This window comes from Lasioglossum baleicum, chromosome 11, assembly GCF_051020765.1.
Source record: "Lasioglossum baleicum chromosome 11, iyLasBale1, whole genome shotgun sequence".
NCBI classification, from domain to species: Eukaryota; Metazoa; Arthropoda; class Insecta; order Hymenoptera; family Halictidae; genus Lasioglossum; species Lasioglossum baleicum.
The window spans coordinates 9,442,321-9,469,090 of NC_134939.1; the positions used below are offsets into that span (position 1 = coordinate 9,442,321).

General features: G+C 40.2%; 1 protein-coding gene across 3 annotated transcripts in view; it reads left to right on the forward strand.

The window, feature by feature from the left end:
- Dsx (transcription factor doublesex) overlaps positions 1 to 26,770 on the forward strand; it is a 104,431-nt gene that overhangs the window by 21,597 nt on the left and 56,064 nt on the right. For all 3 annotated transcript variants that reach the window (XM_076433705.1, XM_076433706.1, XM_076433707.1), the window contains exon 4: positions 17,015 to 17,158. In XM_076433705.1, the coding sequence (XP_076289820.1) occupies positions 17,015 to 17,158 (144 nt within the window). The remainder of the gene's footprint in view (positions 1 to 17,014; positions 17,159 to 26,770) is intronic.

Sequence of the window (26,770 nt, forward strand, 5' to 3'; positions counted from 1 at the left end):
AACAGTGAAAAAAAATCGTACTTTAATTTTTAGGACTCGTTGTAAGGAGGAGACTTCGATCTTCAAACCTGTGGAAGATTCGTACATGGAAACAATTTTTTAACGTTTTCACAGAGGTTTCAATTTATAACATTTTCTAGGTAAAATGGGTCTTAGGTTTCCCACGCGCTGCGTTATGTAAACATTTCTTCGAAGAAAAAAGTGAACACGTACACAAAGAGACACACAAATCGACACAACTTGTAGATGTGATTAACAACTCATTAGAGAAATGTCGCGATTAGCGAATCATGAATCTGATGTTCTAACATCGAACAATCTATTATCAACCGAAGAGAGAAAACCACGTTGAGCGCAGAAGCATGTTATAAGAGCACCTCGTGCAATTCAAGGTGCCCACTGTGTTTCCCGTCACAGCGTACAGACGTTCGCGAAGTTGCGTGCTTGGCCAGCAGAATCGATCGATTTACCGGAACGTACTCGGAAATCATCAAACCTTAACTGTTCTCAAGATCCGCATGCATGTGGAAGCCCGATGCAGTGTGCTATACACTCTCATTAAACATAGACGAGCACAATGTAAACAGATAGCAACCCCTTCTATTTCCTCAGCAATACTACCTTCTCCATTTATCAGGAAAAATATGGGGGCTTGTTTCGCGTTTAATTGGCCCTTCGTTGTTTATCGGTTGTTTCGATTTCATAATTTAGAAAAGCCAATAAAAAAATAAAATTAGATTTTAGACTTAAAGAACTGTTTCGACATTTTAGACTTTTTCAACTGTTATTCAAAATAAATTTTGATCGTAAGTGTACATCTCGTGACGTAAAGTCTACTGCTAATTTTGGTGATTCTCAAGCTGAACTCATCGATGTATCGTTTTCGCGTAGACTTTAAACATACCGGAGGACAGCGCTTTAAAATATGATTTGCTAACCCAGATTACGATCATAACGTCATGCATGCGCAGGAAGACACGTGTCTGAATGAAGAGGGTCGTGCTCCTAAATTCTCTGTCTGTTGCATCATATGATTGACCATTGAGGGTATCCGCGAATAATGTAGGTATTAACTGTGCAAATAAGTTCTTTCCCCTTTTTTTTCAAATTCAAGATTTTATTACATTTTACGTACATGAAATGTAATAAAACCTTGTCTGATGACTCCCAATCTGTGATTACGAATTGAATACGAGGGGAGCCATAATCATGCCAGCGAGAACACGCTCGCGGAGCATACTGGCTCTTCGCGAGCGAGACTTTGAAACTACATGTAGTCGGATTTCGCGGTAGTCGAGAAGTCCTTCCTCTCGATTCTCGTTTCTCGATGAGATACCGTTTCAGTCGAACGTTCAATCGATTCCTCTTTGCGCTGATGGAAGTTCATCGGCTGATTATACGTTTGCTTCACGATCTATCTTGCCGAACGATTTTGTAAATCGCGGTCTGTATCGATCTCGATTATCCGCTGGAGTTTACGGACAACTGTTTTACGCCGGTTTGCGAGTAAGACTGTAATTGAATTATAAACGACTGAAAAGTGGCTGTTGATCAGCGAACGACGTGAACATTTGTTTTTAACGATGGGCTTCCTCGGGAGGTTGCTACCTTCGATTCTTTTCTCGTCGAATCTACAGCATGATGCATATTTATATCTTGTGTATGCAGTTGACTGAATGAAGTAGTTTATGTAAGAACGGGTTTATAAAAAAAGTTTGCTACATTGGAGGCGCATGCTTGGAAGTGGGCGTCTACTGATGGTTGATTTTCTAATAGTATTTCATTTTGTGGTTATTTCAATTTTGTAGTGTGTCTGATTCTCTCTCTCTCTCTCTCTCTCTCTCTCTCGCCTAGGAGGACCATGAAAATTAATTAGCAAATGCGATTTATATTTAACTTGACCATGCCTCGTGTCCTCAGAGTTTATGACCATATTGTTCCGCGAGTCATCAGTAGGAAGCGACACGTACGGAACGCGATTCTGCTTGGTGTATAATACTCAATGCGGTCTAATATGCCCACATACTATTGTCTGCTGTCTAATGAATATTTAGCGAACGCCTATAAATTTTTTAGGCTGCACCGCTCGAGTTCGAAAGAGCTGTGTCGGTGAACGAGAATATTAAATCAATAATTTTGTAGGTGATATTTCAATGAACCGCTGTTTATCGTTAGTCCACGATTCAGACGGGTTTCTGTCATTCAAGGTTCTCGAGTTTCAAGGAGATTTTCGACTGTTCGCCACCATGTGGAATCGGTCTTGAGGTGAGTATGGGGGTAGAGAGCAAGGGGTTTGGTCACCCTGTCTCAAGCGAGGGTGGATAGTAAAGTTGGTCACAGTCTAGTGACTCAAACCGGGTCTCTTTTACGAGGCAACGGGGTTAAATGACCTGTCACTTTCACCCTCACGGTATCTTCTCTGCGTGGACCAGCCTACTACCAGCGCGAGAATGCCATAAAATATAATACCCCAAGCTGACGCCAGTTTCGCGCTTACACATCATTCATAAACCTCTATACTTTTTCATTTTTCTCTTCTCTCGGACGTTCACCTTCTTTGATCCATGATTTCTTTGCCCATTGTCGCTTCTTTGACGCGCGAAATCGTTCGAACATTTCCCGATTAAAGACTTCCTCGCGATTTAACAAGCGAGCTGTCTTGTTAGGCACAGTAATGTTGCTATAACGTATGCATTTGCAGATCGACATTAAAACCTAAGCGATAAATATTTATCTAGTACTGATTTGAAAATTTCGATTATTGAAAAAAGGTATTCTTGTAGATGCTGTAGACGGACTTCTTGAACTTCATTTTCCATCATTTTCCAGAAAAATAATATCAATTGCGCGTGCTTGTTTACTGACCAGCTTCGTATTATTATGTCAGTTGTTTTGTTTAAGTATGGCCTCCTTTCCTAATCTATTTCTGTTAATCACTGAACGTTGAACTCGGTTCACTATAAACCCGCCATTATGTTAGTACACGAAAATCAACACCGATGTTATTCAGTCAAAGAGGTTCTACGGAAGATAGCAGCAGCATCATGGTCCGCTGGACGTGATGCACGCATAAAATCTAGTGTTAAATGGCCGCATATTCTCGTCCAGGAACACTCAACATCCCATAAAAACGAGGCAGCGCTTCTCGTATTAGCTAGTCGTACGGTCAACAATCCATTCTCGGGATCCAGAGTATCTAGACCGATAAGGAGAATAAAGCAAACAGATCTGCGTGTTAAATAAATACTGAAACGAATTGTGCTACAGAGAAATCCCTAACGACCGATGTACATACCTTCTTGCGAGAGTTTATTATATGTATGTAGTCCGTTTCTCGGAAGGAGACACTCGAGATACACTGATGTGTGTGGTCACAGTAACTGTCCACCGTACTCCAATCACTCTGAATTTGTAACGTATGAGCTATCAAATGGACGGACAATTATTGTGATTATAAAACCGAGAGATCAGTGACCAGTTGCATATTTAAAATAATACAAAAAGGGTTCGAGAGTATCGTATTTGGAGGAGGACATGAGTCTGTGCAGGTGAAGGTCATCTCAATGTGTTTTTTTTAAATGATTAAATGACCTATCTTTTGTATAGTGAATCGATAAATAAATACTACAACATTTTCTATTAGGGGTGGAAAATTTAAATGAGACACCCAGTATATTCCTCTTTGAAATCTCTTTAAGGCATCCAAAGTCTGGCAATTTACTTGTTTCTGCAATGATTACAGCATCAACCCCTTCCGTTTCGCTAGGAAGGATAGTTTCCATGAAAAGGTTCTTCCGATCGGGTCCGGAAGAAACCATTGGCTTTGTCTAGCTTTCGAATAATGGCGGTTCGCGGCGCTACTCTATTGGTATCTACGAGCTGGCATAATCACGCTGTGACAAGCACTATTTCGCGGCGTTATAGGCACGGTCGACACTTATATCAGGCGGAAGTGATTGCACGGAAAACCGCGGCGTACGCGGTCAAGCCAGGCCGCTTCATTTTCATTCCTGTGAAGCGAATCGTTGCCCTACCAGGTCCCAGCATCGCATGTCCAAAGAGTCCTAAAATCTTTACGGCCTTCTACTTCTACTGTGTGCAGGGAGGGCAACGATCTTCACGGTATCTCGAGCAGTCTCCTCACCGAGGGTGTTTATGGGCTCTGGGTAGGATTGCATTGTGCGCCTGGTATACGTACAAGGTGACAAGAAAGTAATATCCTTAGAGCTAGGGGTATTTTCTGTCAGAAATTCTGTTACTTCATTTTTGTCAAGCTAAAATGTTCTGGAAAAACATGGGCTAAAAGTTTTCTCGCAGAAAACAATTGAAGACGTCCTCGACATCATTAAACGAAAGAATAATGTTTTTCAGAGCTTGCTACCCTTTCCGCGACTTGAGAACGTCGACACGAAAGGAGAGATAGTATCAATTCATCATAGGTGATTTTTGCAAATGTCGTTCAAATGTGTTGCAAGAGAACACCGCTAGGACAGCCATCACTTTCCAGCCACCCTATAGGTGCGCGAGCGTATTCTCTTTCGCGATTGCGGGCGCGTTGGCGCGAATTGCGTCGCGACGCAACTCGTCGCGTCACGTCAGGCCACGTCGCATCGCGTGACGTCATCGTTTTCGTTTCAAGAGACCGTTAATCCGGTCGCGCAGGTGTATGGTTACTCATTGTTAAGCATTCTATCGCGCGTGAATTATTTGATGGAAACCGATCGATGCCTGCTTATGCTCTCGATACGTTGCTCACGCCTTTCTGCCTTGCTGCTATAGCGTTTTAATGACTCCGTGTTGCCTATGGATAGAATGTTATTACGAAACTAGCATATAAATGAATACCATCCGGCGCAAGTATATAGATTCATTAAAAATTCACTTCTTCGATTATTGAATAGTCGGCAAACATTTACGAAGATCAGAGATTCTCAGGATCTTCTATTCAATTATTCGAACCGCTATACATGAAAATCTACCTACACAGTTAATAAATAATATTTTTCCACGATCCCAACAAGTCGGTCGGTCACCGCAAGCAGCAGTTGAAAAATGAATGTGCGTAGATATGCGAGATCCAGAGGATTTCTCGACGGATGTCAAATATCTTCAGCGTTTGCTTAGTCGATCATCTAATTATATTGAACGGTGAATGTAACGTGTCCAGCTAATGAAAGAACGTCTCCGGCCGTCGGGAATCCTGTTACATACACGGACCTTAACGCGCGCGCGTGTGTGTTATTACATGTCAATATCTTCACGTGCAAATTTTTCGCGCGAATAAGAAACGCGCGAGGGGGGTTCGTGTGTACGTGGCTGGCGCAGCACTCGAAGAAAGAGAGAGGATTTGACGCGAACGCTTGACAGACTAAAGTTTTACTGCTTCTGAAATGTCGTGTCTCGTAAAACCTGTCGCGCTGTTCACGGCCGTACCCATCGTTCGGTTCTTTGCGCCTGAAAACTTATTGTGATTTCGCGTTCACTATTTTTACGGGCTGCCGCGAAGGGTTTCGGTTACACCGTTTTTATTGAAACGAACAGCGAAGCATTGGGGATCGTCTTGCAAGTTATGCTCCCGCCAAAAAGACTTCCGTTAGAACTGCTATCGCACCCTGTCCGCGGATCGTTCCGAGTCGCGAGTCTATGAACGGCGAAATCAATTTGACAAATTGACAAGTTCAACCCTCATCCGTTGACTCTCAACCCTTCGCTGGTAGAACATCGAATACAACGAATTCTTCAACAAATTTATTTCTTCGAGTATATTTGACACTAAACCTACCACTGCCGGTCAAATGACCGGTTTTATATTTTTCATCTTAGAATTATTGAAATTATGAAGTTGTTTACATGGAAATTGATTCGTTAAACTTCTTTATCCAAGCACATATTGTAATCAAAAATTGCATAAAATCTAAATAAATAGAGCCTTGTCATTTTTGTAAGGTAGAACATTTTAATCGCTTTTAGTGTTCGGTAGGTTTAGCGTTAAAAAATGGCTAGAAATTTGGATACATACATTTTTCTTTTTACGAAGTAGCGTGATGTAAAAATAAAAGAAAGAATAAAGAATGACAGTTTATAGAATATGAAAGGGTGTATCTGGAAATTGTTACTACTAAATTTGACACGGATAGGATACGGAACAGTACTTTAAAGGAACAGTACTTTCGGTCGCACTTTGATGGTGAGCATGCTAAAAGCAACGAGACGGTTTCGGTCAGTGGCGAATTCCATACTTTTCACTGCATCGCATAGGAGCAGCGTTGCAAATGATACCTGTCTCTTGTCATTGGAACAGACCCCTGGCCAACATCACGGTTGAGGGTTTCGATTACGGAGTGACACAACGGTATCATTGCTACAAAGCTCGTCTCGGACTCATCCCTCGTGATAGCGCTCTGTCGCGATACACCGTGGACAGTGGTCGAAAAGTTAGGGTAGGGGGTGCACACGATCCTCTATGTAACGTGAGATTCTCACTGGGGTCGTCAGGTGGGAAATTCCTGAATTTGTGTTTCCAAGTAAAATTGACTCCCTCTGGATGTTTCAGTTCGGCTGATGAAAGTCCGATCTTCCTGTCGTCGTTTCAAACCCGGTTTTTCTGTATTTCGACGTGCTTTTCTGTTTCTGAACGTTGAATCGTTATAAACATAGAAGATGGAGGATCTGTGATGCTGACAAAGTAAAATATTATTTATCATTCACATATGAATAAATATGTTTGCTAAAAGAAGGTTCATGAAAACAATTTTCATGACTGAAACAATTTGGTTTGAGAAAAGAATATTTTATAAAATAGTGTATTGCAAAGACATCTTTTGACATCGATTGTCAAGCACATGTCTCGTCAGTCAGGTTTCCTTTTATTTCGGGATTCCGGATTTCAGTCCACGTTATAAATTTCAGCGGACATTTTATTCTCCGCGGTTTACGACCGCCAACTTGAAACAATTTTGGGTGGTCTGTAACTCTGACCAGGTTTCTGAGTTCACGGAATCGTATCAGAGGTTTCCGTTACCGGAGTCGTTCTTTCTTTATATTTCGTCTTATTGCCTGCTTCTCTTATGCGTCCAATACAGCCGGTAGGTTTGTATATGTAGTCCGAACATAAGTGTACGATAAAATCGGTCGAACGATGAAAATGGAAGGATACACACACACACGTCGATACGACATTTCACGATGGCGATGCGAATTCGGAAGAAATGTGACGATGCGAAATCTGATAAGATTTGTTATGATCTTCGGTCTCCTTTCGCCATGATGAGTTCATCGAACGACGCGACTCACACAGTGGTCGATTCTTCGAAAAAGTGGGACAAAAAAACACTTTAAGATTTCATTTACTCGCTTATATGATAATTGAATATTATAGTTTGAATACCTGTTAATCTTCTTGGAATGATTTAACAACACCATCGATCATCATGGAGCTTTCCAATGAAAATCATTTTTTCTGTGGTCTTTAGAATTGAAGTTTGGCGATTGTGTGAACGGCCCGACACGAATTCAACACAATGCACTATCAACCCCAGCCGTTTCATATTTCAGGCTTCGTTCGAAATCAGTACGAGGGATTCGAAGCGTTAATCAATTTCTCGGTACAGGAGCTCTTATCAATGTTTATGTTATCAGATACCCCGATGCCTCATCTTTCACCAATCCCGATGGCCATACACACACAACCTACTTCGCATATACCTACATATCTTTCTGCATGCTTATAATTGGTAGAAGCGTTCACGCGGATAGTGTCTCCTACAACACTTCTCTCTAACGAAACGAATTCCAAGAACGCAATAAGCGATAAAGCAACGAAGTTGATAAATTCATACAATATCGCTAATTGATCGAAATACCCGACTGCATCCATGCCAATTCATTAAAGGAAATCTCGTTCTATTAAAATGTAAATGCTTCTCAAATGCTTCAGAAATGTACCCAATGCAGGTTTCAGTCTATTCATTCATGTTTGAGTAATTGAGAAAATCATTGGATAATTTAGTCGAATGTTTAATAAACGAGTACTGACCGCAGGTTTCAATGTGTTCATTTTAGTGAAACGTTGTAACAACATGTTTCAATAATTAAGAAGAATTTAGGAAGACTTTTTACTTTCGTTTAATCGCAATATCTGGGCTTGAAAAATGTTACAAATCAGGTTGGAATTAATGTTTCAGAAAACACACAGTTATTACTAGACTGCGGAACTTTATGCAAAATAAAAATTGTTTACATCGACTGCAACAAACAAGGGCCAAGTACATAATATGTAATTTCTTTTATTCTTTAATAACGGTCATAAGCTGCAACTAATACATTGATGTTCTTAAATTTTTTTAATTTGCTCACTGTCTTAAATTGCAACTACACATTTTGGTCATGCATGCATAAAATCCGCAGTCTACTTATTATTGTCTTTAGTGAGATTATAAACTGTGATACACAGAGCTGACTTGTGCTGTAACAATTAAATCGTGAAAAAATAATTTTTCCCAGCTAGCCCGTAGGGTAGTCCACAGTGAATCGGTGCAAGACAGGTCGAAAGTGCAATACATAAGTATCGCATGCCCGATGGTCCGTCGGATAGTGAAAATCAATTATGCAGCGCAATTATCAGATGAACTACTTCGGTTCGTAGGAATGATAATCTCGCCGGGTCTGTGTGCACCGCCTCTATGAAGCGTAATCATCGTGTCCAGGTGAGGCACGGCAAATTGAGATAGATCGCCAACGCTCAGAATGAGTCACGCTTACGTAATGATAAAGTATGCACATTTATCAGGACGAATAGTCACGTAAAGTTACAATTCGTGACTAAGTTTCTTTGCAAGATTGCACGACACCGAGGTCGCCGGTATCATCATGATCATCGCCGCGGCTACACGTGACGCTGTACTGTGTACACACGTGCGAAGCTGACACGTGGGCGGATGTAGCTCGGAACGTCTCGCCGGAAAGATGAATAAAAACCATCTTGATGGATATCGCAAATTTTCATTACGACAAATTGTCTGATTGAAGCTGATACAATCGCATTCCATAGCTCTAAATAATTCATTTTGTTAATTATGTCGTCGCTATTGTTTTCAATCGTTTTTCCGATCGGTTCTGCCGCTAACTAGAGTCCACTATTATGTAATGCGGTTGTTTAATACATGAACATGTGAAACTTGTTTTTACTGTTCTAGTAAAACGTGGTAAGTACTTGTTGTTGTAATTGAGAATAAATTATCTGCTTTATATAATGACTCTGAAATTCTGTATCTAAATATTTATTCAAGTTCAGGCTCCATGAAGAACATGAAGGATATTTAATATGAGAATATTCATTTCTTACAAGCATTATAGAAAGTGTTAGAGATTATATAGGAAATTTAGTGTTACGTATACATTTGTTCGCAAAGTGAATGTAAAACGTGTCGCAAGATAATAATGGACACGGAAGATATGAAGGTGGATAGGGGGAAAAAGTTCTAAAGGAAAGTGTACGCGTTTTGTGAAAGAAATAACTGCCGAGAAACTAATACCTTTCAGGGTATAATGGTTCGGCCATTATGTACCAGAAGAAAGTTTGTATTAATCAATGGATTGCTCACTAAATGCTTGAAATTAGCCACCTTCTGCAAATCAAAGAATACTTTTCTCATTGGTGGTGTCATGTCACCAGTATAGGAATGTTACTCGGCTATTTCATCGGTTATGGCATCGAATAATCGCGTGACGCGTTTTCCTCGGCCATTGAACAATCTTTAATCGCGTGTTTCATAATCGTTTTGCGCAGTTTTTATTTGTACGTCGTTAAATCGACGCTCAATCAGCTACTTAATACAGCAAGAGTACGCTAAATTTTTAATTAAAATCTTCGGATGTGTACCCGGATGTTGATTTTTATGTTTGTTGTCCGATGTAATACTTCGAAGAAAATATTTCCAGTTTTTATAATTCTCGTTTAAATAATTCGAATGTTACGGGAAAAAATGCGTATTAGAACGACGGTGGTATGTATTAGTCTGTGTGACTCTATGTGACTGCCTAAATTTTGTTATAGTATTTTCATAAGAGAACCGAGTATTATCGCGTTTGAGTCGACGATTGACACGGAACGGTTTTATAAACTTGGGTATAGAGCCATCGAGGATGTTTATCGGCCGCTCTAAACTCTTGATACCGCATTTCAACAGGAAATTCTTGTTCTCACTTCACGTTCCACAGATATTTATTTATCGTCCGCTTCAGAAATTTGTTTACGATCAACACAGTCGATAAAGTGACTGGGGTTCTTTCATAGAAGGCAAAGTCAATGTTTATGTTCCCATAGACACTGTTTCGTTAAGTGATCTTTCACCAGATTTTGTAGATTTACCCTATTACTATAAGGGGTGCGCACAAGTAATATCATTCTTTGATACTTGCTCGGAATTTTATTTTATTTAACATTTAGTATGGATACTAAATTAAAATAAACATTGAACCTAGCACAGGAAGAATAATTTAAAAAAGAAAATAGTAAAAATAGTAAAATAAAAATTGCCTGAATCGATCGTGAGAAGCAGGAAATAAATTGAAATCGATTTCCACCCTTAACAATCGCGACACGTAGAAAATAATTCAGCTTTAATTTTTCATATGCGTTTTCCGAATGTGCATTGTGCATTTCAATTGCAACAACATGCAAGCATTGGGATCTTTTAACTGTTTCCTGACTGGCCACGATTTCTCGCGATGCAAAGTACAAGAAACGACGGGAAATGAGACAAAAGAGAACTTTCTCTCGCAACGTCAACATCTCGAGGACCAGCTGAAACGAGGATGGCAGAGCTATGGGAAACCGTGACACTGTGCAGACACAGAAGAGTCCTTCGTTTACAGTTTACGGCACCGATATTCGCTGATGGCTTGCAGATGGTGCAGTTGCAGTAAAGAATCCACACTCGAGGCAGTGGCACCTTTTTCTTGAACGACTTTCCCGCAGAATATCGATATGTGAAAGATCGATTCTGTTAAAGCAGAATGGAACAGATAATTGGACTCCTGTTGTTGATTTTGACAATGACGGTTGCTATGTATACTGCTTTTCAGCTCGATGATTGCCTCTAGTGCAAACGTCGTATACACTCAAGTGTCTTGAGTTCACGGTAAAAAATGTAAAAAATTTGCAGTTTGGATAAGTGTTGTAAAAAAGTAACTCAAGTACAAAGTCGAAGAAGAAGCAAACTTTGTATTTGACCGACCCTCGTATTTGCAGTGTTCTTAGCCGTAAAGACATAAATGTATTGTATACTGACCGTTTGCGATATGAAAACGATTGCGGTGTATGAATTATGAATATAACCTGTATTATCATTACTCGTGCCATAATCTTTTTTAATAGCATTTTTACGATTTTCACAAGGATACCTTCGCGAACAACGTCGGCACAAATATGAAATTTATGTGTCCATTGTTAAGAAAACTATTCCAGTGTGCGACTATCGTGTTATTGAAGAGACGTTACATAAATGTGAACATTTTTCCCGTTAACTACAATTTTCTGATCGATTAGTTCTTTCGGGAGCGGTATCACTCTTCAACACTTATGTCTACACTGCTTGTTGTGAACATTTTTAAAAAACACCACAATGCGTATTTCATTACAATTTAACATGATCTCTATTCATTTTGTTACAAACGAAGTTATTTCGTCATAAAAGACCAGCATCGATGACATTGATATTTCGTAGAGCTTGTGTCTGAAGTGTTTGTCACTAATTGTAAGCCTTTGCTGTTACCGCTCTCTGTTAGATTTTTCAAAGATATTTGAAATTGGCCGCATCTATTATTTCGGATTATTCGGCGATCCTGAATTTATTGGGATCGAAGAGTTCACGAAGGTTCGCATGATGCACTCGCTGAGTGCATGGGGCTGCTAATGAAAGACGCAGGGAAACATTTATGCATTCAAAATTAAGTCATGAACGGTACACGCCCAGTTACAAGGCGGTCATTTCGCCGGCTTCGGCTTACACGATAACCAGCCATTTCGTATACGATCATATCGATGATCACAATAAAATTACAATAATTGCCGGCGCAGAATGGTCCAGAGAACCAATGCGAGACGAAGGCCAGGACGATCTGGGAACGGATCGGTCGCGAGTTTGCATACGAAGATGCGATCAAATCTGTTCGGTTACCAAGCAGCCTTCTTCTTCTCCCTCCGCCTCCCCGAAATTTCTCCGAACTTCAATTACATTCTTTAAATTGTGTCGCAAAAAAGTGTAATCTGCTACCACCACTTTGAAATTTGCGAGGGGCCCTGGTTATATATGTTTGAAGTTTGCGACGGCGTATCCTCGAACCGGCGTGCGTTTCCACATTCTTCTTCAGTTTACTGTTTATCGCCGATACACCAGATATTTTCTCTGTATTTACATAATTATACGTTGGGTCGCGATCGCATGATGTTCGCAAGAATTTGTTTCAAAACTGTGCTGGCTACGGTCGTAAATAAGGATTCGTACGTTACACATAAACGTGCGAACCAGTACACTGGGCAAATGAAATTTTGCAGGGGTATACGACCAGCACGATCCCTTATTATTTATTGAATAATTAAGGAGCCAAGTGCTGTACAAGGATTTTCTGAGCTCTGATGGTGGGCAACTGCTAAAACAATGATTTCGCAAGGAGCATCGACTCACTTTAAAATTGAGTTTTGAGATTCGATAAATGTTTTAATCGTTCTCGCGTCTAGAAGCGAGGGTTGAGTGAAATACTGAGAACAAATAATGTCTGTTCAAGCATTGAGCTAAATATGTCAACACAATATATTCAAAAGTTTGCTACCAAGCTATTCCACATGATACAGTGCCAACAGAACGTTTGGCAAGACGCGAAAGTCGTAACTCAATCCGTTACAATATTGTATTAATTCTAATGTTAGAATAATTATAAACAATAGGAAATTGACAATTACGCTTCCACGCATCTGGCAGCTCCGAGCGAATTTGGCGCATGCGGGACGGTATCGTCACAAAAATTATGTTCTAAATGTGGACAAATCGTCGGATCGGTTATGTGCAGGTGACGCTACAGTTAATGTGTCGTACAACAATCTGCATAAAATTGAACCTACTCTTTTTTAATGCGCGATGAAAGACCGTAGTCTTCGCGACTAAACGACGCTATCAACGTGTTAATGTGGCAGGTGTTTCGGAATTATCAACGTACAGGGTGAACCAAATGTTTGCATATTACGGAGGATACAAGTCGACAGATCGAAGAGTATATAAAACTTCAAAGTAGTAATGAAAATGTATTTTATTATTTACCTATAATTTTCTAGACATCTTACTGCATCGCAAAAGCTTGTTAAAAAATAATTCTCGGTTTTAACCAAAATATATGAACAAAGATCTGACGAAACGCAACCGGATGATCTTATATCAAGATCAATTGAAACATGGGGATATTGATGGATTCACAAATACGCAAAAGCACCAACGACAAAACCCGTCGGAATGCGCATCACTGGGACCCCAAATTATGGCTGCTCTTAGTATTCTGGGTATTCGGGGGCCAGATGCATTAAAATTTGCGCGTTTCCTTTTTCGTGCAGGCCGATTCTCCTTCATGTTAGCCTTAAGCAACGTACACCACTTGAAACATGTTGCGATGCATGCACCGGCATTTAGGTTCCAAGAAACCTGCATCAAATCCATTTTGTCTCCACATCAGAGATTCTTCTCAGTTTGCCACGAGTAGATCGTGGATCTTCGTACAAAACACCAGTCCTCCTCAGCAATACTAGAAAGTGTGTTAATTACAACAAATAAAAAACTGAAAGAAATGAACTAGAGAATTGAAAAGAAATAGGTAAGAGGATGATTGGGCAGAGGAACAAATTTTCTAATTCTGCATTATTAAAATAGCTGAAGCGAATGAACCTAACGATCACAGAAATTATTTTCGCATGGATGAGTCCGCTTTTCATTATCTAATAGATAAATTTCGCCGCAGCATTGGAAAAGAAACTACAGCGACGAAAGATGCAGTTAGCGTGGAAGAAAGAGGTTGCAATTTCTCCTGGATCGTTAATCAAAATGCCGCAGCGACGATTTATCGCAAACTGCTCCTTTACAACGTACCTAATACGGGATTGTGATTTCTGCAACGATGCAAGTTGCGTTTGCTGTCAAACTACATACATTGCAACACGAAACCTAGATACCAACTCGTTTCAACATGTATAAAAGGCTTCGCTGATTTTTCTCGGCTGGACGTGAGATATCAACATTGAAACACGTTCCCCAAAAGTGGCTACTTCGTCGAGCGCAACATTGACCTCCTTCCTTATACAAATAGGGAAATTGTCCCTGTAGTCAACCGCTTAAGGCCAGTAGTCGGCCATCTTAAATGCATTGTTACCATGAATACGCTGTTTTCTAAATGTTTTTTAAAGCGATATCATTGTGCTCATTGAAATATACAAGAATTTGTTTAATAGTTTATTTAGAAACAATTTGTTTTCAGGAAGACTGATTATTGGATAGGGACTGATTTAAGCACGTTTACTCTAACGATTTGAACCTGCATCCAAAAAATTAGAATTCAGAACATTTGCAACTCCGGGTCAGAATAACCCGGCAACCAAGGCCCAATCCCTACAAACAAGTGACCCTTCGCACCGGATCTAATACAGTCTTCAAATTCACGCATCACCACACAACCAGCTCCCGAACCACACGGGCACTGCAAAAGCGTCGCTCAACTTAGGAGCCGATGCATTGAATCGCAATATGTTTCAGCGTGTATAGGTTGCTTTACAGAGACCGTGCGTCATTGGCGTCACGGACAAAATGGCGGCGAACGGTGAAAGGTTCGCCGAAGAACGTGAGGAAGAAAGAATACCGGGTATACATATACCCGGAGAACAGGGACACAGTCTCTTCGCTGAAGGCAGAACGAGAAAGAGAAACACGTGCCAGAGAAAGAGAATACGAGTAGAAAGGACGAGAGAGAGAGAGAGAGAGAGAGAGAGATCGACATGGTCGAGGGAGATGATTCCAAGAGCGAGGAGACAAAGAGACGGAAAGCGAGTGAGAGAGAGAAAGACAGAACGGAACGGCGAACGAAACCGTCAACGACCGGAGAGGACAGGGTGGCAATGTGGCATCGAAAGGAGCGACCTAGGTCCTCTTCGTCTTTACTTATCCAAGCTCCTGGAGGAGACCTCCCTCGGCCAGAAGGCTAGCCCCTCCACTTTGTCCCGTTCTCTCTCCGTTGAATTTCGTTCTCTCCCACTCTCCGTTGTTTTCTCTCCTTTTCTCTAATGGGAGCCGCGAGCGTTCTGCTCTTCCTCGTGAGCAGCGGTTGCTAGAGAGAGAACAAGGCACACGCGCATGTACCGAGCGAAGCACGTGGTTGGCCGGGTTCACCTGCACATGGAAAAGGAGGGAACCAACGCCGGGCGTCACGACGGCACCTGCTCTCTGCGTCGTGTTGTCTATTCGATAGAATTGAAGAGGGGTGGCTACGGGAGAGGGAGACTCTCTCTCTCGCCCTTCCTCTCTCTTTTTCTCTCTCTCTCTCACACTCACTCTTTCTCTCTCACTCTCCCCCTCCCGCCGTTCCTCTTTGTCGAGGCAACACAGGGAATGTGCGAACTGTGCAAGGAAGATGGAAGGGGAAAGTTATTTCCGCCTTTTAAAAACCATCCAGAAGTTCTCTTATAGGCGGAGCTGCACCGAGCGGACGCGCTACTATTGGCTGCATTAATGTTCAATATATCATGTCGTACCCGCCGGGGTAATATTGTCCCTGTACGCGCACGCGGTGGATGGTGAACATCACCACGGGTTCACGAGGCTCCTCGCCCGCAAATCCACCAACCACCGTCAACCCTGCCCGGTGAAGAGGTGTCAGCCAATAATAACTATTAACCAACGATTATTTTCGATCGATCCAGATACCGACGACCACGAACGGCCCTTTACACCTGCCCGATAGGAAGTGTCTCTCGCGGAACGGATTTATCCGTTCGCAGAATGATATCCTTGCGAATTCTGCTCGATCAACACGTTTGTTAAATACTCGGTCACGTGTGTGCGATGACTGGACTGCGGACCTTTATGCGAAATAAAAATTAATTGCGTCAATTGCAAGAAACTTATTTCAATCATTTTGACAAGCTGAAAATAATAAATCGGTACTCTGTAAAATAAAATAGATCTGGCCGTAGCTGTCGTAGAATCGTTGAGATCAGTCAAAATGAGTTGTCAGTCATTGAAATTCGATCAGTTATTGAGATTGCAATGATCCTTTGATGGACTCTTGCCAGACACATTTATTCAGACGTGTATTTTAAAAAAGATCGTGCAACGTGTCGATTAACCAATGAGGCATTGTTAATTTTAATTGTCAGCAAAAAATAGTCGCTTTTAGTGTTCGGTAGTTCTAGTATTAACCCCAAGACAGAAATGTAGACGTCACTCTTTGGTTTCTCGACTGAACTGGTGTCGGTTTGTTCTGCAAATGGCGTAAGTAGTGAAAATAGGGGAAAAGCTGTCGTACAAGTATAAATTGTTTTGCAGATTATGGAAAAGTTAGAATAATGGTTGATTTTGTAATGTATAAGTTAGCTGAATATATAGATACGTGACGTTCGTGAATAATACATACAACGCAGAGAAATACTTCCTTTACCGGCTACACTCAATTCAACGTCCGCCATAAACTATAACAGGTGCTAGAAAGTTACGAGAAAGTCCAATTCAGTTACAAATGGCGGAACAGAAATATGACTATACATGTCACGACAATTATATCGGTATTGTCTCTTTTGTCCATGCAAAAATGAAGATATTCATATAAAATTTTCTTTAATTATTGATTACGCGAAATTGTAATGAAATGAGCACCGACTAACAGATTAGAGGATGTTTGAAAATTCGACGATGCTAATTTTACATTACTGATAAATCTGTGGATCGATTGTCGTTTTAATCGATATTTTGTCTTCTGTTAATAGGTGCCAGTGCAGAATTTCTACTATTCTACACTATCAAGCTTATGGAGCTTTTCCACTGTCCTCGAGAAATGCTGGTTTACATGTACGTGATCGTGAAGTATGCTAATGGCAATCTTGAAGAGGCTCTGAACCGTATACTGCAAGGTGAAGTACCATATCTTAAAATTTCTAACAATAATAAGTACTATTGCAGTTTACCATTGACTGCGGGTGTTTTTACTAAACTAAGAATGTCTATATTGTGGTAACGTTAAAAATATAGACAGATTAATACAGTAATGTTGTATATGTAAATAATTTAGGATCGCAATTGAACTCCTAGAAATCATTGAAATCTTTCGTTTTGTTGCTCCAGTGTGTTATCACCCGAAAATCGTTCTTTGGGGTACCACTTTGGACAAGATCCTTTCATTCATTCTGAAATTGATACCAACTTGAAGATATCACACGATTTATAAAATTTTTGAATCGATTATTTCCTACAGTGTACTAAAAATCATTGCAAGTGGTGTTTACCGCGATTTAATTGAAACTTTTATCGCGATGAAATAATAATGGAACGGTTTTCAACGAATTCCATCGAGAAAAATAGTCACTCGTCTCGAAGATTTGATTTTACAGTTCAACAACTGGAAGATAATTATCGAATCGGTTTCGATAATGCATATTTACAACGAAGATATATTGGTGGATCGGAGAGACTCTCAACAGATCTACTAAATCTATTCATTTCAACAATTATGACTAGTATAAGTAATACAAATGACAAATTAAAAAAAAAAACAACATTAATCTTTCAGATTCATTGTTACAACCGTGTTAGACTGTAATTTTGTATTTTGCGCCCGTCATTCACATGTGGAGACTCGAAATAATAAATTGAGTTCTAACGTTAACGTTGTGAAATCGAATTAATCACAAGACCTTTTTGCAGCGTTTCTCGTTCACAAATTTCGAAATTCTGTGATCTGTTTGGGCTTCCATTGTCGCGGGGACGTTGTACAAAATAAGTACAACATTCCCGGTTCAATCCTCCTATTATAAGCGGCAACACGCACGTTATAAATTACTACATCAAGGAAATATTTCCGCTTTGGCGACAGCCTTGACGAATAACTGCCGTAGACTTATGCCTTTGAGACTCCCGATCTGCCAAAATTCCGATACAATTCCTGGATTCTGTCCAATTGCGTTGTGATTGCGGTTCTCCATATTCTTGAAAAGCAAAACAGATAACTATCCTTGACCACGAAACTCGTTGAGCTCGAAGATCGCCTGGAAGATGCAGGACAATCACGAGTACCATTCTCTCATCACCTGAAGATCATAGTTCGTTCCACCCAGAGCGACCTCATCTGGAAAATATAATACTTAAAACACCAACAACAAAAAATGGTGAGTGTGTAAAACATGTATAATGACATGACGTTAACGAAGGCACATGAATAAAGCAACCTCCACCAAAATATTAAAAGGATCCCAGCCAATAAAAGAGGAGGTTTCTAAATACGTCAACGCTAGAGATAACACTCAGTTCCTTGCATTTTTTCGGAACTTGTAAATTAGAAGCACAGGCCCCCTGGCGTGGCCCACGCTGCTTCAAGTGCCATTGAGAGCGGTCCGGTCAGGGCGACTTTCCCAGCAAGTTAGCTGATACATTCCAGCCGTACTACAGACCAATAAATTCGTCAAAGAGACACTAAAAGGACGCTGAACAATAGTATCCTCCAAAATCGATCGTAGCGTAGACTCAAACTGAAATTCGAGCCGGCCACACAATAAGCACGTTTGAACAGTGCTGCAGTAAGTCATTATAAATATCCAGCGACAGAATAAATATACACGGTGTCTCAAAATTCCTTCAGCATCCGCAAATGGGAGGTTCCTGAGATTATTTGAAGCAACATTTTCCTTTGCAAAAATGGTGTCCGCGGCTTTGTTAAGGAGTTATTAACGAAAATCACGGACCAATCAGAGTGCAACCTAGACGCGTGTTGGTACAGTCGGCCCGACGCGCAAACTGTCAATTTTCGTTAATAACTCCTTAACAAAGCCGCGGACGCCATTTTTGCAAACGAAAACGTTGCTTCAAATAATCTCCCATTTCCGGATGTTGAAGGAATTTTGAGACACCCTGTATATTCCCGGATAGTTTACCGCGAGTTCTTTGCTTCAACAGATTTCTCTTGATTGATCCTGTTTCTTAACCCTTTCCTTACCGGGTACGCAAGTAAGCTTTCTCTGTAAACCGGGACCCCTACAGTTTCTTTATGCCGACTATAGTCGCCGCTGCCAGCACCACTAGTTACGTGTGGATGCCGCTTAAACTCGGCGTTGATATTAATAGGGTTAATATTAGAGATCACGAGTCTGAACGTGTATTGAAAATTCACGTGTACACGCGTAACGAATATACACGTGTTTGAGTTCGTTTAATGTTTAACACACGTATCGAAATGTATAATTTCACATGTATTAACCCATCTTTCTATAATATTATATAAAATAGTTCTTATTATAGTTATATAAAGTTTTTGAAATTTTTAAAATTTTAAAATTTTTTAAATCCATTTGAATGATGGAAGGGTAGGGCAAACAAATATCCAGCAATTTCGAAATTTGCCAAAAAATATTTAACAATTCCAGCAACTTCGGCGATGTCGGAACGGTGTTTTTCATGTGCTGGAAGTATTGTAACAAAAAAACGAAACCGTTTACTTCCACAAAATGTTAATACTTTAGTTTTGTTATCTCAGAACAAAAGATTAATAAATTAAACTTTATTAACCTAAACCATAATGCTTCTTATTTTCACCTGCAACTCAGTAAATAAGTCTCATGAACAATTTACATATCTAAATATTCTGATATTAATGACGAAATAAAATATGGGATACTAGGGGGCTCTGCCCCCTGTTCGCTTCGCTCACCAACCCCCGCGGCGCCTCTCTCTTACCCTCTTGCTCTCTCTATTGCTATACAATATCTCTCTCTCTCTGAAAAATACACACTGTCATGTCGCTCAATTTACGGTTCCCGTCAGAAAGCTTCGCCGGTCGGAGTTTTTGCGTGACAGAACTACAGAACTATTTATATAAAAGATGGGTTAATACATGTGAAATTATACATTTCGATACGTGTATTCGTGTATTTCAATACACGTGTACACGTGTACTTAGATACACGTGTAGTAAAGACACACGTGTAGTAAACTTTACACGAACTTCAACACGAACATCCGAACTACACGTGTAACACGTGTATTTCAGATACACGTGAAATCGAGATCTCTAGTTAATATGCATAAAGTAGACAGAACGACAGAAATTGTGCAAGGAAATCAATTGTTTAGAAAGTGGAGTACGAGCACGGTGTATTTCTCCGTATAAACCATAAAGCAATCATTTGTAATTGTAATCGGCGAGGGTCGTGGGTGTCGTGCAAGTCACTGCTGGATTTTCTATACCGGAAGGTTCTCGTTAATTTATGGTTCGCACGGACGAACTATAACACCAGGTACCAAGATAGAAACTCGTTGGTTTCATTTTGCAATTTCAGCGTATATCGACAGAGTTCGATAATTGCGAAAAGGGAAATGTGAGCGTGTTCCATGCGCTTATACGCCACGAGCAGGAAATGACTATCGCATTGGCAATTTTCGCGGTCGGACAGGTGAATGCGATTCGCTGAAATGGATTATTAAATTCTACTTGGTTACACATCGTCATTCTTGCCTACTCGATAGATGAGTCGCGACATTTAATAGGCGAATTATTGTAGAAACATTAAGCTGTCTTTACTTATTAAATGTGTAATACGCCTTTCAAACGTACAAACTAATCGAACCCTTGCAGTTTCTTATACTAAATCCAATATTAAATCTGAGCCGATTTAATTAACAAACTTTGAGAATGAAAAAAACTATTAAATTGGTTGGGGCTGTCATGGTTTATATCGCTGCTCTGGAAGTATAATGACACAACTGCAAAAATTGAAGATTCGGTTTAATTCTTCTATGAGAGTAGTTTATAGACATTGTGGGTTATTATTGCAACTTTTAAGTTATTTCAATTTATAAAATAATAAATACCAGCCTCGATTTACATTATGTCGATTTACAAACATCTAGTAAATGCATTTTTGAGCCCGCCAACCCAATAAAGTCAATTTCACAAAATTTTACAGCTGCGTCATTATACTTCCGGAGCAGCGATATGTACAATTTTTTGGTTCGGTTTTGTAGATTTAGAGAAACTTTTATCACTTCTTTATGTTTCCAATTGTTGGCTTTATTGGTTTAACCAAACCGCCCAGAAGAATTATAAATTAGCCTACAGGTTTAAATTAAAATAACCACTTTGTGTAGTGAATACCCGATAAATCGCGTCGTTTATGATCGCGTCGAAACATTTCGAGGCCTGCAGAAAATCTTGTACATACCTGCTCCGTGAAGCTCGGCGAAGGGAATGATCCTGCATGACCTTGAATGACCTTGGATTATCCATACATCCTAGGACAGCGAACTCAACGCGGAATGAGCCGAGCTTCTAGCAAAAACAGAGGATTCGTAGTTCCATTAACACGTTCGATGCGAGAGAACGTCACACGCGTCCGACGACCATGGTCTGTGCTGTTTCGTGCGAAGCGAGTCCAATCAATTTTATGCACGTTGTTATTTATGGTGGTAAGGTATAGTGTAATTATCGGAAATCCCCATTGTTCTTCCATGGTGGAAATAATCTTCTTCTTTAATTCTGGAAATAGTCAGTACGGATTTTAGGCGCAATTTAAAGTAGTTCAAAGCTCAAGAGAATTGAAACACATGTATTATTTTCGACTTACTAAAATTATTAAAGGATGAGAACGTTTTATTTTGCTCCCGATTCTTACAATCGTTGCACATTTTAATTTTGCATAAAGATCCGCAGTTTACTAATTTGTCAGTTACACCTTCATGGATAAAGAGTGCATTGATTCGTACGGCGTGTCTATTTCGTCGAATTTTACCGAATTCAATTTATATGAAACACCGACGGCATAACAGAAAGTGCTAAAAGTCATTTCTCTCAGAAGCCACTTTTCACGAGATACGCCCATTCGAATTAACACGGCAGAACGAGACACATCATTCATCACTGTCCCACTGGTTGTCTGGCGCGAGTGAAATTTACGAAGGTGAAGCGGTCAAGTAGGCGTGAAAAAGAAGGTAGCGTAATTTGTTATGTAGCCAACCTGCTGGGCTACTGTTTACACGAGCCGATCATTATAAATCGCTTAAGCCCGCTATGGTCCGTTCGTCATATTAGCTACTGCTGGCGCCCCAAGGCGCGTATCATCTCGATCTCGATAGCTGTTCTTATAGAGTTCCAAATGGGCCGCAAATAAACCGACTAAATTGCCGTTTTATTGTTTATTAAGGTAATGCACACCTTACCGGCGTGCTGTGCGCCGTTTAATGAACGGAACCATTATTCAAACATTTTTTTACCGTAGAAGAATTCACCTATTGGCAAATAACAAAATAATATATAATCAAATAGTAAAGTCCTATTGGCTAATACCAAAATTTTTTTTATTTTTGCCAATCACAACATCACTGAACGTCGTATGAAAATGGTGGCATTGACGAAGGGTTGAAACCTAAATAGTCCAGATGGACAAGGATCAATTGCCGCCGGAAGGTTAGAGGAGTGTAACGAAACGGAACATGCCGGAGCCTGTCGGTGGCATTTAAGTTTCTGACGCGTAATTTGGTGTCGTGCGGAAAATCCATGCAGTGGAAATAATAATATGTCGAGTGTGGACGGGGATTTTCATCGTGATCGTGAAGCTGGCATCAGACCGTTCCACTTGTATCGTGAGATCCTGCAACAGTCTCGGTAGACGTGTCGGCAAAAAACGGCACGGTGAATTCATGAATAAGATCTCACGCAGCAGGACATGTACTTTTATAAGAGAGGAGAAATGAACTGGACGTTATCGTAACAGCGGATAGTTAGTGTAACGCTATTAGCCCGGGTCCGGCAACCAGGAGGACGACTAGTAATTATGGCGAAGACGCCGTGTTTCACGCGTGCCAACACCGTTTCAGGATAAATGTGCTCGCGGGGATCCAATCCAGTTCGTCCAGTCGAACACTTAAGTTCATGTGGAAAGTCGCATTCCTGCTGATCACCGGCGAACAGGTAGACGATCAACTGCATCAACCTGCTCCAAATGGATACAGTGTTGCTAGTACGTCGCGTCGCCGCGCGCTACCTCGACCGTCCATTATTACACTTGCAATTCGCGTACCTGTCCGTTGCCAACAGATTTCTCTTTAATCACGAACTGTATCCACTCCAATGACTCGACCAAATGAAACACGACATCAGAGAGTTTCGAGCGATACTTTCTGCTTTTGAGGTCAGTCATTTCACCTTTGCGGGTCGGCATTTCTTCAAATTTTGTTTCTCGAAATTTTATTCCCCGAAATTTTCTTCGATTAACCTCTTTGAATGAATACGGGACAAATCAGCGCTTTGCGGGGGCCATTCTGAGACATTAAATAATTTCTAATAATTTTTGCTTCGTGAGTAGGAGCACTCTCTTGTTGTAAGATAAAATTCCGGGATTATGATTTCTAGTATGAAGTACTTTTAGGTAAACTATCATAAAAAAATATATTTCTATTTAAAAAGTAAAGAGTGTTTGAAAGCTGATAAGAAATGACTATGGAGATCTAACACACTTTAAAATCAGCTGGCCGTTCCGCAGTGTTTTTATTTTAAATAACAAAATGACAACATTGCTATAACCGCCGGTGGTTAAAATAGAACATCTCTCGACTTTCTGGCAATAGCACTGGCAGCCGAAGCGAACAGTAAAACGTAATCATAAGTTTCATAACTGCTGGAATTACGCGTCGGAAATATTAGTATGTACCAGTAGTACATAATTCCGGAAAGGCTTAATGATAGGTGATTAGAATGGTTCTTGAAAATCTATTTGCATCATGAATAACTTTCAGTTAATCACAGTTAATTAACAATGACAAGTGTTATTCGTTCCTGTTCCATATTAGATACCGAGCGTAGAAAGACCGTATGAAAGTTCGGAAATGATATGCGTGTAGTTTTTAAGGGATACAGTCAGCTTCCGTTTTCGATTACATTGTTGAATATCTAGCTGCATAATTGCATGTATGTCGCTTATGGTTGTGCACGTTTCGTGTCGGCCGATTTTCCCGGAGTTCACGACATTGATTTCATTATCAAACTAGCTCGCCTTATCCTGAGCGTCGCGAGCAAGTTTAACACTGCAAAGAACATGGTAACAGTACTCGGAACTCTACTCTCGATGGGCGTTCATTCTAAACTCTGATAGCCGTCGATAGCCTTAGGATAGCTGAGGATAGCGAAATGAAATAGCTTATTTACTCCAGATATGTTATCCAGGTGCTTGGCAGTCGTTTGAATTTTGATGGGACTGTAGATGTCTGAACTGTAATATAATGCACCTGGCTCGGGTTACAGACGATACCAGTAAAATTATAGTTGTTTATAACATTGCTTTAATGCGATCGGATATTCTCTGTACATGATAACAGAATTTATTCACTTCGAACATCATTGCCGACATTTTTCCTCCATCTTACAGTTAAACTGGCTTATCAAATGAACTATCTCGTTATGCACACATTCAAGTATTTTACGCATACTCCTACATAGCTTTACTCGCGTCAAATTTCATACAGCGACGTCAAAATAAAAATAATGTAAATCATTTAAATTTCGCCTTGAAACATTTATTACTCTGACAGTTTCAAGGTATATTAATTTTATATTCATTTTCGTGAAATGTTCAATTTTTGTATCCATTCTACTTTTCAGGTACTAATTTTATATTAATTTTCCGGTTACATTGAACTAAGTAAACGAAAGAAAAATAGCGTGCACAACTTGAATTTTGTTTTAAAATGTGTATAATTTATGCACTTTCGATGTGGGTACTTAAAATAAGAAGTAAAGTTAAAAAGCATACGATAACGTAGTTGAAGCCAGAAAGGAGCTCCGTAATTTTCCCTGTCATCGGTAAAAGTGAAATATGGGAAAGATAGAATAATAATTAGAATATTGTTAGACTCGGTCGTTTGATATTGTGCTATCAGTAAATTGCCAGGCAGCCTAGGACACTCGCGCACATGTTCTCTTTGTTAAAAATTACTTATCTTCGGTCGGAGAATGCTCGTGGCTCGTGTGTCAACTGGCAAGGTAGACGTCAATGAAAGTGATCACAAATAGATGCCAGCAGCGTTATCGTTAATATGCTTGTTCACACTTAACGGGAGCTGGATGCACGATCGTCTGAAAATGAGCCCTCCCCTCCCGTTACATTGCGTTATTTATTGTTCTTCAACGTGCGTTCATACCGCTGGACGCAAACATCACTTTACCTGTGCACACTGTACAAGCATAGCAGTCGGCTAAGGTCGATCCAAATTTATGGTGCGATGGTTTTGCATTATTTGCAAATAAACTAGAATACGGTGTGTTCTACCAAAATATACTAAAATATACGATAATATACAGGGGGAATCACGAATCGTGATCAGTAGACATTACTCTGTTATTAGCTGTTCGATCGAAAATGTTTTTATCACATATACATGACTTCAAAAGAACTTTCACCTGATCATAGCAAATTTTTTGTGAAAGAAAATTAACAAAGAAATTTTTTCCAATCGTTTTTGCAATTTTTTAAATGTTATGATACGTTTCCGAATTCGCCTTGAAATCCTCTAACAAATCGGCGTAAAAAATTATGTGTGTATTTGTAAAAAATTGAAGGTGACCTTGAAAAATCATACAAAAAAGAGTTGACGAAAAATATGCTTTAACCGCGTGAAAGCTCTCTTGAAACCATACTATACCTGATAAAAGCATTTGCGATCAGACTGCTTATTAACAGAGTAATCTCAACTGATCACGATTTTTGAAAATATAAAGATTTGCATTCCCCTTTAATTTTATACGACTCCAATATAAATAAATATTTATTCAACAAATATGTTTATGCATGAATCAGTAAATTTCAAGTATTGAGATTGGAAGTACTATATGCGAGTAATTAAAAGTTAAAAGAACAAGTCTCCGTTTGCGAAAGCCCATAAGAAGCAGTCCACAAGTGCAGCACGTGCAGCATGGTTTGATCGGTTGCATAATCGACCGACCGAAAATAGTAAAACAAAAATCCTTGTTGTTTCGGGTAATCGCGGTATGGGTGCGAGCAGTTCGCGGGGCGATACATATATTGGACACGCGTACGTTCTCAGCGTGACACGTGGCGTAATAAACCGTCTATTAATATTTATGATGAAATATAGTTAGCTTCTCGACAGGGATCCGCCGGTGTATCTGTAGCATTCAGCGCGGCGAGGTTGCACACAGAGAAGAAGAGAAAACCAAAGTTAATAGCGTCATTGCGTTCTTATAACCGCGGCTCGACGGTGTCTAGGAAATCGCGATGAAGAATTCGAGCAGTTCGTTTCGCATGAAACAATTATCCAGGAAAACCAAGTACAACTAATTTGACATGGAGCGGGTTGCACGCCACGTGCACCGCATCGCCGCGAATGCAACCCGAGCGAAGGCCCGAGCGCAGGTGTATGCGCGCTTGTGTGTGTGTGTGTGTGTGGAGAACCGCTGCGCTCTCTGCACAAGGTCGTGCATTCTTCGGGTGAGATCGACAACCACAACGGGCTAGACTATCCTGACA